The following is an 18,980-nucleotide window of genomic DNA, read 5'->3' on the forward strand; positions in this document are numbered from 1 at the left end:
CAGTGTGAGTGTGTGTGAATGCATGTGAGCGCGTGTGTGTAGAGATTCAATCAACTCCCAAGGACGTCCAGTGTCTTCATGTGTTTCGCAGGCAGGTTGATTTGTGGATTGATTGATTCGTTTTAGAAGGCTGATGGCCCGTTACTTGCTGCTTTGTCTGGTGGCTATGTTTGCTGTGTCTGCCAGTGGAGTGTGTGTTTAGACAACCACAATTCCCCAGTGTATCCTTCCCTGTGGGTTAACAATTTGTATGTCATGTCAATCTCTCACTTTGTGCTAGCTAGAAAGACACTCAACTAAGCACAAAAACATATACTTACAGGATGTGTGCAGACCTTATATCTTGACTTTAGACACCTTAGAATTTCACTAAAATGTACCAAGTAAAATGCAGTCCTCTAGGGACAATGCACTTGCACACACCGGTATGTGTGTACATACATGCTTATTCCTAAGGAATTCACTGTGTGTTGTGGGGGGATGACAACTCCTTATATGGCTCTGCTCAGTTTCCTGTCTACTGCTGCCACCCCTGCCCCTTCTTGGATACACACACACACACACACACACACACACACACACCTGATGATGACAAGCAGGAGTCCAACCCCCTCCCATCACATTTTCTCTGTTTTGAGTAATGAAGAGAGAGAGAAAGTGGGTGAGGGAGAAAGAGAGAGAGCACTGTTGGTGCTTCTCTGTGTATTCTGGGTTACCTCACACATGCACTCTTTGGACACAGTGGGGAGAAGAGGCGCTGAATCTATTGTTTTCTTTCTGAGAGAGCGCCCTGCTGACCTGAAAACGCTAAGATTCCTGCCGTAGTGGAATGCCTGTCTTTCCTGGATTTCCTTTAACGTTATAGTGTTTTCTCACCGAATTTCTCCATCCTTGGTTTTTCTGGAATGAGCTGTTTCCTGCCTGCGTCGTTTCCATGCCAGCATGGGAACTGTCGTGTCTAAAAGGAAGAATTTAAGAAACGATGCGATATCTTCCGTGGCAGCAAAAGTTAGGTGAGTGTCCTGCCCTCTTTCCCGATCGACCACCCACCAACGGACTAGCCTATCAGTATTGTCGTCCTACTGTAGCATAGATCTGCTATGCTACCAAGTTACTGAACATAGTGTGACATAATAGTGACATTTTGGATAACCAACGAATTTGTGTAATTGCGCGTTTATAAACGCCTCAATCTATTCATGGTGGGTCCTCCAGAATTCTTCCACGTAATATCGTCCGTGCAGGACAGGTAGGCTACAGTTTATAACCACCGTGGAGCAACATCAACCCGTCGCTGCGTCTGCAGCTTGCTCGACATGACATGGTTGCACAAATAGCGTGGAAGAATCACACAATTTACCGCTTTTGATGCCCAAAGTTGTCTTTGTTCTTATCATTGACGCAAGCAAGTCTGCAAGTGTGCATCATGATGGCGAACATTTCACTGATCCTGGAGAGCTGTATGGTGCCGTACAATTTAAATGCTCTGTCTGGATCTTGTTTACAGACAAAAGTTACATTACCACTATAGCATAACCTAATTCAAGGCTGCCAAATTCAAACATGATATGCAAAAGATGGCAACATCGCCTAACCCATTTATGTTACTGTAGCCTGTGTCCCACTGCACTGGTGACATGTTTCTACAAATATAGGCTCCAACTGGATGGATTAGATATGAAGGACACTTACCATTTACCGATATCTTTATAGAGAAAAAATATTTGAACATATCACACAAATTGCAAAATGCTATGATACGAATTCATAACATATCTCACGAAATGGTTGACGTAGTACACAATTGGATGACGTAGAACAGAAAAAATGGGGACCTGTTTTGGCTCGTGAGCACCACTTTGAAAAGTACTGGCTGAAATTATAGAAAAGTTAGAGAGTGCTACCGTTCTTGGATGCACTGGTGTTGCATCCTGCGGGCAAATGATTGCGCTATCAATTTATCAATCAGCCGCAATTGACTCGGGAAACTTCGGTGATCAGCCATCACAGTTAGTTATTGCACCGGTCGGACCAGGGCAACAGAATGCCTATAGACACCACCGTTAAGTTATTCAGCAAAGGAAGCAAATTCCTCAATTTGGCAGGTCTCCAAGGCTATAAACCGTGTGGTCATTAATCTGGGAGATTTCTGACACCCCCTCACCCAGGCTATAATGTCAAACAGCACCGCAATAACATTTGTTCTTAAATTGTCTATGCGCAGGTCTCCTGTGTTCAGTGTCTGGGTCTATCGAGCTGAAGAACCCACAGTTTTCTCAATGCATGTCGTCTGCTTATGGATTCCCAATAGATGGATAGGTCTGGACTCGATTTGGCCAATAGTGTAATCCATGTGATGACTCCCTTGTACCGTCATGGCTGCTGCTGCGCCTTGGTGAGATGAAATGAACCTTAGAGCAGGTGGACAATATTTAGGTGAGAAGTTCACAGAGATCAATATGCAGTATCTGATTGGTCATACATGAGTTTTCACACAGTAGTCTTCTCTTAACGGAGGTCGCTGAATGACCTTGCAGATGCTGGGTTTACTCCACAGACAGATGTGGGATGGTATTGGCATGGTTACATAATTTTGTGTGTATGTGTGCGTGCGTACGTGTGTGTATGGATATGTGTGTTTGTTTGTGTGAGCCCTCTCTTTATTCAATGCCACGTGTGTGTGCGCACAACTCTGTGCTGCAGTATTCTCGGTGCACACACACAAAGGGCTGTGACGAGAGGGGACCTAGAGCACGTAACAATATCACATGGCACACACACACACCAATCTCCTGTCTGACACATTGACATGATCTCTCATGTCATACACTTGACTGTACGAATGTTATGTTAGAATAAACAGTCATACACACCAGAGACAACTGGTCCCTCTCCAGGCTGAGTACACTCATCAGTACACTCGTCAGTACACTCGTCAGTACACTCGTCAGTACACTCATCAGTAAGCTCCATCCTTCACCTTCATTACTGTGATCACACATCTAACACATAGAATATTCATCCCTCATTCACCTGTATACTGTATGAACTCATCAATCCATAGTCACGGAAATTACTAACTTAATCTCTCGCACATACACACATACAGTACCAGTCGAAAGTTTGGACACACTTACTCATTCAAGGGTTTTTCTTTATTTTTACTGTTTTCTACATTGTAGAATAATACTGAAGATATTAAAGCTACGAAATAACACATATGGAATCATGTAGTAACCAAAAAAGTGTTAAACAAATCAAAATATATTTTATATTTGAGATCCTTCAAAGTAGCCACCCTTTGCCTTGATGACAGCTTTGAACAGTCTTGGCATTCTCAAATCAAATTCAATTGTATTGGTCACATACACATGGTTAGCAGATGTTAATGCGAGTGTAGCGAAATGCCTGTGTTTCTAGTTCCCAGCCATGCAGTAATATCTAACAAGTAATCTAACAATTTCACAACAACTACCTAATACACACAAGTGTAAAGGAATGAATAAGAATATGTACATATAAATATATAGATGAGCGATGGCCGAAAGGCATAGGCAAGATGCAGTAGATGGTATAGAGTACAGTATGTACATATGAGATGAGTAATGTAGGGTATGTAAACATTATATAAAGTGGCATTGTTTAAAGTGACTAGTGATACATTTATTACATCCAATTTTTAATTATTAAGTGGCTAGAGATTTGAGTCAGTATGTTGGCAGCAGCCACTCAATGTTAGTGATGGCTGTTTAACAGTCTGGTGGCCTTGAGATAGGCATTCTCTCAACCAGCTTCAAGAGGTAGTCACTTGGAATGCATTTCAATTAACAGATGTGCCTTGTTGAAAGTTAATTTGTGGAATTTCTTTCCTTCTTAATGCGTTTGAGCCAGTCAGATGTATTTGTATTTGTTATGGATCCCCCAGCAGATACTCTTCCTGGGGTCCAGCAAAATTAAGGCAGTTTATACCATTTAAAAAAATTACAATTCATTCACAGATTTCACAAAACACTGTGTGCCTTCAGGCCCCTACTCCACCACTACCACATATCTACAGTACTAAGTCCATGTGTATTTATAGTGCGTATGTTATTGTGTGTGTGTGTGTGCGCCAATTTTTGTGTTGCTTCAGAGTCCCGGCTGTTCCATAAGGTGTTTTTTAAATCTGTTTTTAAATGTAATTGTACTGCTTGCGTCCGTTACTTGATGTGGAATAGAGTTCCATATAGTCATGGCTCTATGTAGCACTGTGTGCCTCCCATAGTCTGTTCTGGACTTGGGGACTGTGAAGAGACAGTTGTGTTGTGACAAGGTAGGGGTTGTATACAGGAGATAGCCCTATTTGGTAAAAGACAATGTCCATATTATGGCAAGAACAGCTCAAACAAGGAAAGAGAAATGACAGTCCATCATTACTGTAAGACATGAAGGTCAGTCAATCCAGAAATGTCAAGAACTTTGAATGTTTCTTCAAGTGCCATCACAAAAATCATCAAGCGCTATGATGAAACTGGTTCTCATGAGGACCGCCACAGGAAAGGAAGACCCAGAGTCACCAGTATGTCTCTCTCATACACAAAACCATACTTTCATGTCTGTGCGCGACATTGTGACTAGAGAAAGCTATTAAAAGGGTGTCAGGGTCTGTGGGCTCAACACACAGGAGCTCCAAAGGTGGTCTTGCTTTTCACACACACACATATACGCACACACACACATTCATGCACACAAACAGACATACGCGCATGCACGCACATGCATACACACACCAAACAAGCATTATTTCCTCCACACACACACACACACACACTGGTATACAGAGTCCTACCCTCCTATTCGATGTACCCCGTCCTACTTTCCTCTCCACTGTCTGAAGGGCAGGCAGGACTCTGCAGCTCTGCAAGCTCCTCCTCATATCAAAGCTTTCTTTCTGCAGTGCCTCTTCTCCTGCTCTATCCCACTGAGCTTTGCCCTTTGCCTTCTCTCTTCTCTCCCTCTGTTTTCCAGAAAGAACCCTCTGTCCCTGCTGGATCACAACACACACTGTACCATGTTCCCTCTTCATCTTAGCTACCTACTTCAATGCACTTCATTTGACCTTCCCCTTGCATCCCATCTATTGATTCAGTGCAATGCTTTGTCTTTCCTTTCGTCTTCCTTTAGCCCACTTCAACCACGCTCAACTCTGAGGCTGTGAGCCTGAAGCAGTGAAACAGACAGTCTCCGGTGAAAGTGTGTGTCCTGTGTTAGTGGGACATATGGCTGAGCTCCGTGGCTCCTCTGTGCTCCTGGAGGCTGGTGTCTGTGTGATGGATGCCAGCTGTGCTCATCCACAGTGGCGAGGCCTCTGTCCGACTCTTCCGTTCCCAGTGTTAGCATCAGGAAACACAGTGTCCCTCTGTGGAGGGAGGGGCTCACTGAATAGCTCCGCCAGGTGACATAGCAAATGACTGGAGGTCACACACACCTCAGCCGGCGGGTGTGCAGACAGCCGGTGTGTGTCCGGTCTCTGAGTCATCAGTCATTACTGTTTACCGGTACTTTTAAACACTCTTGTTAGAATATACTGTCTGGTGAAGAGTGATGCTTCACCTTTTTACAGCACACAGTGCTTATCGTATAGAGGTGGGTGGGGTCGGACAGTTAATCCCATCCCACAGCCACTCTAAATGTTGATTGGACAGTGCAGGCAGCGTGTTTTATTGACGCAGAGAAGATGCAGAAACACACATGCCTTTGGCCAAGGTGTGTATACCTGATAGCATTACACATCACACAAACCGCTGAAACGTTCAAACTGCTGAGGCTGGAGCAATAGCTAGCTCACCCTGGCCTGCAGCCTTTTGGATAATGTTTGAAAATCTGTCATCAGGGAACTCCCCAAATCCTTGATCTGTGTATCCTTAAGGAGTGTCATTCGACTGATCAGTTGAAGGGCATTGGACTACTAGAGCTCTGAAGGATGTGGGGCTCACACTTCTCACATTCAAACTAAATATTTTGGGTTTCTTTCAAAGAAATGGCAGGCAGGTTGAAAGGAGTGCCAGTAGAATGAGTCATTGTATTTCAATGGCCAGGGCATTGTCTGTGGTGATGCAGTTTAGCAGCAGACCACGGGCTCAAACTATGTGCTCCCTCACTTCTCACATAATAGTTTTCTCCCTCTCTTATTTATTCCTTTACTACCCTTTAATCTGTTGCTTTTTCTGAGCTGAACTATCCTAAACTAAGTATACTCAAGTGTAAAATGAGCCAGTGAGCATTTCCCTCCCTCTCATTCCCTCTCTTCCTCCCTCTTTATTAGAGGCTATTACCGTGCTTGCTGTAATTACGGTAATTGGTGAGATGATACCAATTTCGAAGTAACTCTGACACATGGCAATAAGGCCTGTGACACTGCTGTCATGTTGGGTGCTGCTCATGTGCGTGGTTGTGTGTGCGCGTGTGCTTATGTGTGTGTGTGTTTGATGAGCTGCATCGTGGGCAAGTGAGAATTCGCTGCATCACTCAGCGTTTAGGAGGCTGATGTGGCACCTACTCTCTGACGAGGTGACATTTTCATCAGTGCTCTGATCAAGTGCTGGGCCCCTATGCCCTATAAAACACCCCTACAAGAGCCTGCGATTAGAGAGCCAAACCACTCACAATTCTCACGTGGATTTGAACTCAGGGAGATGAGTTATGCTGCTGGTTAGAGAAAACCAATTAAATTAGTGAAACGGTGAGAAGATTTGATTAGCCAACATTTAGAGATCTTGCTGGCCAGCCTATTGTTTATCGATGAGTGGGGAAAGGCTGGGGAATTGGTCTGCAGGTATTGGTCTGCAGGTAGACTACTGGAAATCCTGCTAGTCAACTGATGGTCGTCTTCAGGCATTAGTTGTTTGTCCTCTAAATGATATTGAAGTATGTTGTTTCACTGCATTAAGACACAAAGAGAAATGAAAGGGTAGAGATTGTGAATTGATAGAGGAAAATGAACTTCTAATGCATTTAGTCTGTGTTTACACAAAAAAGAGCTGATCTGATTGATCAAAAGACCAATTAGTGGAAAAAAGATCAGAACTGGGCTGCCTGTGTAAACTCAGCAAACACTGGTATCTACAGTGTGATGAAGTGGTGTGTATAAATAACTCTATATTGGCCCAATTAGTGCCTCATGATCAGAAGTAAAACAGTGCCCCCTATTGGCTATCTGCAACAGCGCAAGAGCCAACAGAACAGATCCTATTATTGACCTATACAGACTCAGAAAATACTATATACTGTGGATTTGTCTCGAACGTGTTCTCTTGCACAATGAGACTCTCCTGTGTAGTTTTGACATGAGTGTGTTGCATGTGCCTCAGCACATCTGAATGCAGTATCATGCTTTCTTTCATACTCTTAATCCCATGGTAATACCTCTATACTTACAAAGTTCAAACTCTATACTATAGTAGCATTCTCACCATGACCTTAGTGTAGCTAGAGCCTCAGTGTCTTGGGCTACAGGCATAGCCACTTTTCACCTCCATTTTCTCTATCTCTGCTGTCCCTCTGGTTCTTTCCACATCCTGCTCTCCCTCCTCCTCTTTCCCTCTCTTGCATCTTTAATATGCCCCTTTCTTCTCTTCCTCTCAGTTGTAATCTTCCTCCCTACCCCAAATCCACCTCTCTCTCTCTCTCCCCCTTCATCATAACTATATACAGATAAGTATTTCCCAGATGTGCTATATCCAGAGAGAGAGCTGTGAATGATCTGATTCGACATACCAATTAGGATCTGGCAAAAAAAATACTTGAATAAGTTATATTGCCCTTTATGGTTGTGAAGTCTGGGGACCGTCTCACCAACCAAGAATTCACAAACAGAGTACACAGAGGCAGAATACCTGACCACTGTGACTGACCCAAAATTAAGGAAATATTTGACTATGTACATACTCAGTGAGCATATGCTTGCTATTGAGAAAGGCTGCAGAAGGCAGACCTGGCTCTCAAGAGAAGACATTCTTCCCACAAAGTTAGGTGGAAACTGAGCTGCGCTTCCTAACCTCCTGCCAAATGTATGACCATATTAGAGACACGTATTTCCCTCAGATTACACATATCCACAAAACAAATCCAATTTTGATAAAGTCCCATATCTATTATGTGAAATACCACAGTGTGCAATCACAGCAGCAATATTTGTGACCTGTTGCCACAAGAAAAGGGCAACCAGTGAAGAACAAACACCATTGTAAATACAACCTTTATTTATGTTTATTTATTTTCCCTTTTCTACTTTAACTATTTGCACATCATTACAACACATAGCCATAATATGACATGTTTTAGAACATCTGGTAGTGTAATGTTTACAGTAAATATGTTATTGTTTATTTCACTTTTGTTTATTATATATTTCACTTGCTTTGACAATGTAAACATCTGTTTCCCATGCCAATAAAGCCCCTTAAATTGAAATTGAATTGAGAGAGAGAGCGACAGCGAGAGCGAGCGATTATTTTTGCTGACTCCAGAGTCATGATTCGTTTTTCTGAGTGACCCAGTGACGAGATGCTACCAGACGAGCTAAATGCCTTTTATGCTCGCTTCTAGGCAAGCAACACTGAAGCATGCACGAGAGCACCAGCTGTTCTGGATGACTGTGTGATAACGCTGTCGGTAGCCGATGTGAACAAAACCTTTAAACAAGTCAACATTAATAAAGCCGCTGGGCCAGATGGATTACCAGGACGTGTACTCAAAGCATGCGCAGACCAACTGTCAAGTGTCTTCACTGACATTTTCAAACTCTCCCTGACTGAGTCTGTAATACATACATGTTTCAAGCAGACCACCATAGTCCCTGTGCCCAAGGAAGCGAAGGTTACCTGCCTAAATGATTACCGCCCCCTGGCACTCACGTCGGTAGTCATGAAGTGCTTTGAAAAGCTGGCCATGGCTCACATCAGCAGCATCCTCCCGGATACACTAGACCCACTCCAATTCACATACCGCCCCAACAGATCCACAGATGACGCAATCTCCACCGCACTCCACACTGCCCTTTCTCACCTGGACAAAAGGAACACCTACAAGTGTAGGTGCAAGTTCTCCCACTTAAAAAGATGAAAGAAGTCTGTAATTTTCATCATAGGTACACCTCAACTATGACAGACAAAATGAAAATCACATTGTAGGATTTTTAATGAATTTATTTGTAAATTATGGTGGAAAATAAGTATTTGGTCACCTACAAACAAGCAAGATTTCTGGCTCTCACAGACCTGTCACTTCTTCTTTAAGAGGCTCCTCTGTCCTCCACTCGTTACCTGTATTAATGGCACCTGTTTGAACTTGTTATCAGTATAAAAGACACCTGTCCACAACCTCAAACAGTCACACTCCAAACTCCACTATGGCCAAGACCAAAGAGCTGTCAAAGGACACCAGAAACAAAATTGTAGACCTGCACCAGGCTGGGAAGACTGAATCTGCAATAGGTAAGCAGCTTGGTTTGAAGAAATCAACTGTGGGAGCAATTATTAGGAAATGGAAGACATACAAGACCACTGATAATCTCCCTCGATCTGGGGCTCCACGCAAGATCTCACCCCGTGGGGTCAAAATGATCACAAGAACGGTGAGCAAAAATCCCAGAACCACACGGGGGGACCTAGTGAATGACCTGCAGAGAGCTGGGACCAAAGTAACAAAGCCTACCATCAGTAACACACTACTAGTACATGTCCAGGCCCGTCTGAAGTTTGCTAGAGAGCATTTGGATGATCCAGAAGAAGATTGGGAGAATGTCATATGGTCAGATGAAACCAAAATAGAACTCTTTGGTAAAAACTCAACTCGTCGTGTTTGGAGGACAAAGAATGCTGAGTTGCATCCAAAGAACACCATACCTACTGTGAAGCATGGGGGCGGAAACATCATGCTTTGGGGCTGTTTTTCTGCAAAGGGACCAGGACGACTGATCCGTGTAAAGAAAAGAATGAATGGGGCCATGTATCGTGAGATTGAGTGAAAACCTCCTTTCATCAGCAAGGGCATTGAAGATGAAACGTGGCTGGGGTTTTCAGCATGACAATGATCCCAAACACACCGCCCGGGCAACGAAGGAGTGGCTTCGTAAGAAGCATTTCAAGGTCCTGGAGTGGCCTAGCCAGTCTCCAGATCTCTACCCCATAGAAAATCTTTGGAGGGATTTGAAAGTCCGTGTTGCCCAGCAACAGCCCCAAAACATCACTGCTCTAGAGGAGATCTGCATGGAGGAATGGGCCAAAATACCAGCAACAGTGTGTGAAAACCTTGTGAAGACTTACAGAAAACGTTTGACCTCTGTCACTGCCAACAAAGGGTATATAACAAAGTATTGAGAAACTTTTGTTATTGACCAAATACTTATTTTCCACCATAATTTGCAAATAAATTCCTTAAAAATCCTACAATGTGATTTTATGGATTTTTAAAAATAATTTTGTCTGTCATAGTTGAAGTGTACCTATGATGAAAATTACTGGCCTCTCTCATCTTTTTAAGTGGGACAACTTGCACAATTGGTGGCTGACTAAATACTTGTTTGCCCCACTGTATGTGAGAATGCTGTTCATTGACTACAGCTCAGCGTTCAACACTATAGTGCCCACGAAGCTCATCACTAAGCTAAGAACTCTGGGTCTAAACACCTCCCTCTGCAACTGGATCCTGGACTTCCTGACGGGCCGCCCCCAGGTGGTAAGAGTAGGCAGCAAGACATCTGCCACACTGATTCTTAACACTGGGACCCCTCAGGGGTGTGGAATTAGTCCCCTCCTGTATTCCCTGTTCACCCACGACTGCGTGGACAAACACGACTCCAACACCATCATTAAGTTTGCTGACGACACAACAGTGGTAGGCCTGATCACCGACAACGATGAGACGGCCTATAGGGAGGAGGTCAAAGAACTGGTAGTGTGGTGCCAGGACAACAACCTCTCCCTCAATGTGAGCAAGACAAAGGAGCTGATCGTGGACAACAGGAAAAGGCGGGACGAACAGGCCCCCATTAACATCGACAGGGCTGTAGTGGAGCTGGTCGAGAGCTTCAAGTTCCTTGGTGTCCACATCACCAACAAACTATCATGGTCCAAACACACCAAGACAGTCTTGAAGAGGGCACGACAAAACCTTTTCCCCCTCAGGTGACTGAAAAGATTTGGCATGGGTCTCCAGATCCTCAAAAGGTTCTACAGTTGCACCAACGAGAGCATCCTGACCAGTTGCATCACCGCCTGGTATGGCAACTGCTCGGCAGAGGCGCTACAGAAAGTAGTGCGAATGGCCCAGTACATCACTGGGGCCAAGCTTCCTGCCATCCAGGACCTATACAATAGGTGGTGTCAGAGGAAAGCCCATACAATTGTCAGAGACCCAAGTTATAGACTGTTTTCTCTGCTACCACACGACAAGCGGTACCGGACCACCAGGCTCCTCAACAGCTTCTACCGCCCAAGCCAACAATTCATAAAATCGCCACAGGACAATTTACATTGACCCCCCCCCCCCCTCCCTTTTGTACACTGCTGCTACTCGCTGTTTATTATTAATGCATAGTCACTTGGCCCCCACCTACATGTACAGGTTACCTCAACTAGCCTGTACACTGACTCGGTACCGGTGCCCCCTGTATATAGCCTCGTTATTGTTATTCCTGTCGTGTTACTTTTTATTATTACTTTTTTATTTTAGTCTACTTGGTAAATATTTTCTTAACTCTTCTTGAACTGCACTGTTGGTTAAGGGCTTGTAAGTAAGCATTTCACGGTAAAGTTGTTGTATTCGGCTCATGTGACAACTAAAGTTTGGTTTGATTTGAAATCATTAAGTAGCTGCAGTTCGCAAATGACATTGCGCTTATCATCCTCACATGCTGACTAAACCGGCTCTGTACGTGCGTCTGCGTGCGCCATAGTGCGCATCTTGATTTTGTCTATCCCCACCAGATGCGTTCATGAAACACAGGTTAAGTAGAGAAAGAGATGGATGGAGAGAGAGAGAGAGATGGCGAAAGAGATGAAGAGAGAGAGAAATGGCGAAAGAGATGGAGAGAGATGGCGAAAGAGATAGAGAGAGATGGCGAGAGAGAGAGCGAGAGAGAGAGAGAGAGATGGTGAGAGAGAGAGAGAGAGAGAGAGAGAGAGAGAGAGAGATGGCGAGAGAGAGAGCGAGAGAGAGAGAGAGAGATGGTGAGAGAGAGAGAGAGAGAGAAAGAGAGAGATGGCGAGAGAGAGAGAGAGAAAGTGCAAGAGAGAGATGGCGAGAGAGAGAGCGAGAGAGAGAGAGAGAGATGGTGAGAGAGAGAGAGAGAGAGAGAGAGAGAGAGAGAGAGAGATGGCGAGAGAGAGAGAGAGAAAGTGCAAGAGAGAGAGAGAGATGGTGAGAGAGAGAGAGAGATGGCGAGAGAGATAGAGAGAGAGAGAGATAGAGAGAGAGAGAGATAGAGATGGCGAGAGAGAGAGAGAGAGCGAGAGAGATAGAGAGCGAGAGAGAGAGCGAGAGAGAGAGAGAGCGAGAGAGATAGAGAGCGAGAGCGAGAGAGAGAGAGATGGCGATGGGGAGGCAGTTTGCTCTCTCTGTCTCCTCTGTTTTTTTCTCATGTTTTATGGATGATGTGTATCTCCCAGACCACTGTGTGCATCCTGTTGTTGATTTTAATCAAAGCTCCGAGCTGCTGAATAATAAAAAAGGGAAAAATGAAAAAGTATTCAGAAGCTTCAGAAGGGAAGGAGTAATTACCCATAACATCAGACTAGTTTTATTCACACAGCTCCCAGCAGGCCTGACTAATCACACCATGACGAAGTGCACTCGCTAACACACACGCATGTGAATGGGCACATACACACGCATCCACAAACATAGACACAGACACACAAACAGCATTCCAGGGAGGATGCTACTGTTTAGCCAGAGAGGAAGGAGGAAAGTGCAGTGACGGAATCACATTGACACATGCTTGCAGGGTTATTTTTACATTTGCACGGGAGCCGTTTGGCAGTGCACATGTCGAGCCACTCCTTTACTGGTGACACCCACAAACCCAGAGAACCAGACTGTGACTATTATGTGGAAGAGCTTTAAGCAGTATGACATCTACAGTACCACAGAGGGGCTCTGAAGTGGATCCTTTTGACTGAGGAAATACTAAGGGGCAGAGAAAGGGAGGAGAAGAGAGGAAGCCTTTCTCTCTGTCTCTCATACTTAAGGCTTCAAGGCAGTCCTAGGGAATGTTCTGTAGGAGATCTCCCGGTATTCCGGAATACCGGTTTCAGCATATAAAAACATAATACCAGCGGAAAAATCTGACATGATTATAGCATTGTAATTGTAGAAATATAGGCTACACATGAATCTAATGTTTTCTTTATGTATTTGTTTAAATTGAATCAAGTCAAAGTTACCACGCTATTTTGTTGATGTAGCCTAGTTTTAATGTAGCCTAGGCTGTTGGCCGACTGGTCAAATATGAGGTCTAGTGAAAATTAAATTAGTTTTAGCCTACCTTAGTAAGATGTCAGGTGGATTTTCTCTCCCCTTGCACCTGGCTATAGTTGGAATTTGGGAAGGTTATGACAGTTTTTCCTTCATGATAAACCGCTTATTGTGGTGATAGTCACAGGGAACATCAAATTCTCCACTAAACAAACAGACCTAGGCAGAGATTCAGCACCATGGATAGCGCAGTTGATCAATTGCCCCCGAATCTGACCAGTAGCCCATTGTGCGCCCGCTTTTGTTACCTTAATGTCATGAAACAATGACCACGTTTCCATGTAGACAGGATAGTAGCTCATATCCCGCCTAAGATCTTATTCGGGATAAACTGTTTACATGCACCTTTGATATCCCGCTCATGAGTATCCCTGTATCCATGAATAAACAGAATATTTATAATTTAAGTAGGCTATATGGGTCAAATGGAATAGTAACTGAAATCTGGACACTGACTGTAGGCCTATATCCTCTCACATGTAGTGTAATATCATATTAACTCCTGCAGAATTATGCATTACTTGCAGTGCAATTATTCAACACATTTTCATTTTGTCTTGGGAACAGTGTGGATTGGAGAAATATGATTTCTTTCTTTCAGCATCTCTTGAGAAAATGTGAATGAGCTTGTAATTTGTTATCTTTGACACTGTTATGCAGACAGTATTTTACCCTAATAAAATATGCACCGATGTGGAACTGAAGTCTTATCAGAAACGTGTTTTGTCGTTTTCTCAGCTTTTCATTTGCTTAAAGCCTGTTAAACTGACGACGTGGACATTTTTCCACTGTTTTGGAGTTATTGCGTTTTCCCCCAGGTCCCTAAATGAAACAGACAACTTTACAGGTGTTAGCTAGATTACTAATGCATCCATTCTATGAATGTAAGACAGTATTCTGGTGAGCACTACTTTATTTAGTCTTCTGAATTCAGGCAGTGTTACATGTTAGCGTAGCTTTGCATGTGAGATGGAGATCAAGATTGGACATTGTCTATCGTGACTGCGTCTAGAGGTTGTGTGTAGCTTGCACATATAGCAGGCCTGTAGCTGCATATGACTTCGGTAATTTATTTGACATGTACTGTATATTTATAGATTCTTTGGGGGGAGGGGGGACTCAGTCGTGGTCTCAACTTACTGATGAGCGTTGGAATAGTAGAATACACAAGGTGCAATTTCGAAACTTGGTTGTGCATCATCAGTTTTCCTATTGTTATATGTCACTCACTGACAGTCACAGATTAGTCCATGTGTAAGGGGTGCGTAACCGGTGGCAGGGAAGTCAGACGCAGGAGAGCAAAACTAGGTAATAGCCGGAGCAGTTTAATTGCAAAAACCAACGGCATAAAGAATAACAAGACATGGGTACAAAACCCGTCAACATGTGCACAAGCACTTACAATAAACAATTCCACACAAAGACATGGGGGGAACAGAGGGTTAAATACACAACACTTAATGAGGGAAATGAGAACCAGGTGTGTAGGAAAACAAGACTACTTAGTCTAGCCAGCTATCTACAGTGATCATCAGCTATCTACAGTGATCATCAGCTATCTACTGTAATCTGGCCGGACGTGCCCTGACCTCCAGGGTACCCCCATGGATTTTGTTAGTCACTCTCACTCAGAAATCATATTAACATGCCATAAGTCATGTAGCTTTAAACTGCCAACACTTCTCACCACCCCCCATGGCAATTACAATTGAAGGAAATTAGCTGTGAAACTGCAAAACAAAATTGTTATGTAAACCAAAGTTATTTATTTACCTTTTGATAATAAAATACTTTTTTTGCTAATAGGTCCCTCTGTAAGTATTAAACTATAGTTTTAAATCCTGGTGCTCAGTTAATGTGTAGCAGCTAATAAGCGATGTGTTAGTACAGGGGTTGCCAAACTTTAGAATTTTTATTAATTTAGCAAATGTTCTTATCCAGAGCTACTTACAGTAAATGCATACATTTCATTATTTTTTCCCTCCATACTGGTTCCCTATGGGAATCGAATCTACAAACCTGGCGTTGCAAGCACCATGTGTAATGATCTTCTTCATCTGATGAGTATGAAAGATCGGACCAAAACGGACCAAATATAACTGAACACTGAATACAAAATAACCAAAGTGAAACAATGAAACTCGAAACAGTTCTCTATGGTGAAACACAGACACAGAAAACAACTACCCACCAACCACAGGTGGGAAAAGGCTACCTAAATATGGTTCTCAATCAGAGACAACGGCAGACAGCTGTCTGATTGAGAACCATACCCGGCCAAAAACAAAGAAATACAAAAACATAGAAAAAATAACATAGAATGCCCACCCTAGTCACACCCTGGCCTGGGCGTGACCTTAGAGCTTTTTATGTCTCTATTTCGGTTTGGTCAGGGTGTGATTTGGGTGGGCATTCTGTGTTTTTTCGGGACTGTTTCGGTTATTCCCTTTGTTATTTTGTTATAGTGTTCAGTTTTAATAAAACAAGCATGAACACTTACCACGCTGCGATTTGATCCGATGATTCCTCTTCTTCAGCCGACGAACACCGTTACAGAACTACCCACCACAAACGGACCAAGCAGCCTGGTAAAGAGGAGCAGAGGGTTCAGGACTCCTGGACTTGGGAGGAGATATTGGACGGACAGGGACCCTGGAGACAGGAGAGGTGCGAGTGTTAAGCACCAGATCTCCAGTGCTCCCCCACAGCCCGGTTCGACCTGTGCCTGGACTCTGGAGGGGCCGGGCTAAAGTGGGCATTCAGCCTGGAGGAGTGGTGCCAAGGCTGCGCACCAGAGCTCCAGTGCTCCCCCACAGCCTGGTTCATCCGGTGCCTCCTCCAAGCACCAGGCCTCCTGTAGGTCTCCCCAGCCTGGTGGGCCCTGTGGCAGCCCCACGCACCAGACTGTCTCCCGTCTCCTCCCTCCAGAGTCGCCCTCCAGTCCGGACTCTCCAACGACGCCCTCTAGTCCGGAGCCTCCAGAGGCGCCCTTCAGTCCGGAGCTTCCAGAGGCGCCCTTCAGTCCGGAGCTTCCAGAGGCGCCCTTCAGTCCGGAGCTTCCAGAGGCGCCCTTCAGTCCGGAGCTTCCAGAGGCGCCCTTCAGTCCGGAGCTTCCAGAGGCGCCCTTCAGTCCGGAGCTTCCAGAGGCGCCCTTCAGTCCGGAGCTTCCAGAGGCGCCCTTCAGATCGGAGCTTCCAGAGGCGCCCTTCAGTCCGGAGCTTCCAGAGGCGCCCTTCAGTCCGGATCTTCCAGCGACACCCTCCAGTACGGGGCTCTCTACGAGGGTGCCCAGTCCGCTACGAGGGTCCCCAGTCTGGGGTCGGCGGCGAGGGTCCCCGCTCTAGAGGTGCCACCTAAGTGGGCCAAGCCAGAGGTGGGGCGGGGTCTATGTCCCTCACCAGAGTCGCCACCGCGGAGAAATGCCCACCCAGACCCTCCCCTATAGGTTCAGTTTTTGCGTCCGGAGTCCGCATCTTTGGGGGGGGGGACTGTCACGCCCTGACCTTATAGCTTTTTATGTCTCTATTTTGGTTTGGCCAAGGTGTGATTTGGGTGGGAATTCTATGTTCCTTTCTCTATGTTTTTGTATTTCTTTGTTTTGGCCGGGTATGGTTCTCAATCAGGGACAGCTGTCTATTGGAACCATATTTAGGTAGATTTTTCCCACAGGGTTTTTGTGGGTAGTTATTTTCTGTTTAGTGTTTTGCACCTTTCAGGACTGTTTCGGTTATTCCCTTTGTTATTTTGTTATAGTGTTCAGTTTTAATAAAACAAGCATGAACACTTACCACGCTGCGCTTTGATCCGATGATTCCTCTTCTTCAGATGATGAATACCGTTACACCATGCTTGTAACGCTCCGGGTGTCGTGGGTGTGGAGTCAGACGCAGGAAACAGAGTGCGATGCTGTGCTCTTTAATGCACAAAACGCAATACAGGGTGCTCACAACCAAAATGCACGACCAGGAACAAACACGTTCCTCTACTACAAAACAGAAGGTCACAATAATTAATCCTGCACAAAGAACCAGGCGGGCCGGCTGACTAATAAAGAACCAGGTGGGCCGGCTGACTAATAAAGAACCAGGCGGGCCGGCTGACTAATAAAGAACCAGGCGGGCCGGCTGACTAATAAAGAACCAGGCGGGCCGGCTGACTAATAAAGAACCAGGCGGGCCGGCTGACTAATAAAGAACCAGGCGGGCCGGCTGACTAATAAAGAACCAGGCGGGCCGGCTGACTAATAAAGAACCAGGCGGGCCGGCTGACTAATAAAGAACCAGGCGGGCCGGCTGACTAATAAAGAACCAGGCGGGCCGGCTGACTAATAAAGAACCAGGCGGGCCGGCTGACTAATAAAGAACCAGGCGGGCCGGCTGACTAATAAAGAACCAGGCGGGCCGGCTGACTAATAAAGAACCAGGCGGGCCGGCTGACTAATAAAGAACCAGGCGGGCCGGCTGACTAATAAAGCCTCACTAATTATACCCAACTCAAAACAGATGTACTCAATAAACACATAAGGAGGGGGAGGAAAGAATCAGTGGCAGCTAGTAGGCCGGCGACGACGACCGCCGAGCGCCACCCGAACGGGAAGGGGAGCCACCTTCGGTCGGAGTCGTGACAATGCTCTAGCAACTGAGCCACTCGGGGACCCCCTTCCAGCATTGGGGAACATCCGGTGCCATCCCTAGGCGCATGCGCAATGTCTATTTCTATGGGCACAAGCACTGTTCATGACACAAACTGTTCACACCTCTCTTGTTGGTGGAGAGAATTTTGCACATTTAAGGCTTATTATCTCGAATTATACATATAATGTTATGGGGTTGTCATGACTGTCCTGATCAGGTCAGGTTACAGGAGACCACAACCCTACTGTAACGGGATTCTTCCGTCGAAGGAGAGGAGGACCAAAATGCAGTGTGGTTGAAATTCATGTTTGTTTTTAATAAGAAAACTATACATGAATAAACTACAAAAACAACAAACGTGTAAACCCGAACCAGTCCCGTGTGGAACAAACACTGAGACAGGAACAATCACCCACAACACCCAACACCTAACAGGCTACCTAAATATGGTTCCCAATCAGAGACAACGACTAACACCTGCCTCTGATTGAGAACCATATCAGGCCAAACACAGAAACAGACAAACTAGACACAAAACATAGAATGCCCACTCAGATCACACCCTGACCAAACAAAACATAGAAACATACAAAGCAAACTATGATCAGGGTGTGACACCTACAGATTATCTCTCAACCCCAACAGAGGAGGAGAGATCTAGGGGTCTGAAGATGTGGGGGTTTTATGACCCCTCACGCCCATGGTAAATCTTAGGCCACAGACAAATTCCTTTGTCCTGTTACTATGGAGAACCAGCCTCAGAACATTAAACATGAAATAAAGGGACTTTGGAACAATGGTTTCCGTCAGCCACAATGGTGGTCATGACGA

The 18,980-nt window shown here is 45.0% G+C and overlaps 1 protein-coding gene across 1 annotated transcript in view; it reads left to right on the forward strand.

The window, feature by feature from the left end:
- Positions 1 to 572: 572 nt before the first annotated feature.
- LOC110522865 (NMDA receptor synaptonuclear signaling and neuronal migration factor) overlaps positions 573 to 18,980 on the forward strand; it is a 61,450-nt gene continuing 43,042 nt past the window's right edge. Inside the window, exon 1 of the mRNA XM_090234324.1 lies at positions 573 to 1,013. Coding sequence (XP_090090450.1) covers positions 943 to 1,013 — 71 coding nt within the window. The 5' untranslated portion in view covers positions 573 to 942. The remainder of the gene's footprint in view (positions 1,014 to 18,980) is intronic.

Source organism: Oncorhynchus mykiss, chromosome 5 (genome assembly GCF_057628025.1).
Source record: "Oncorhynchus mykiss isolate SJ-2025 chromosome 5, ASM5762802v1, whole genome shotgun sequence".
In the NCBI taxonomy this organism is placed as follows: Eukaryota; Metazoa; Chordata; class Actinopteri; order Salmoniformes; family Salmonidae; genus Oncorhynchus; species Oncorhynchus mykiss.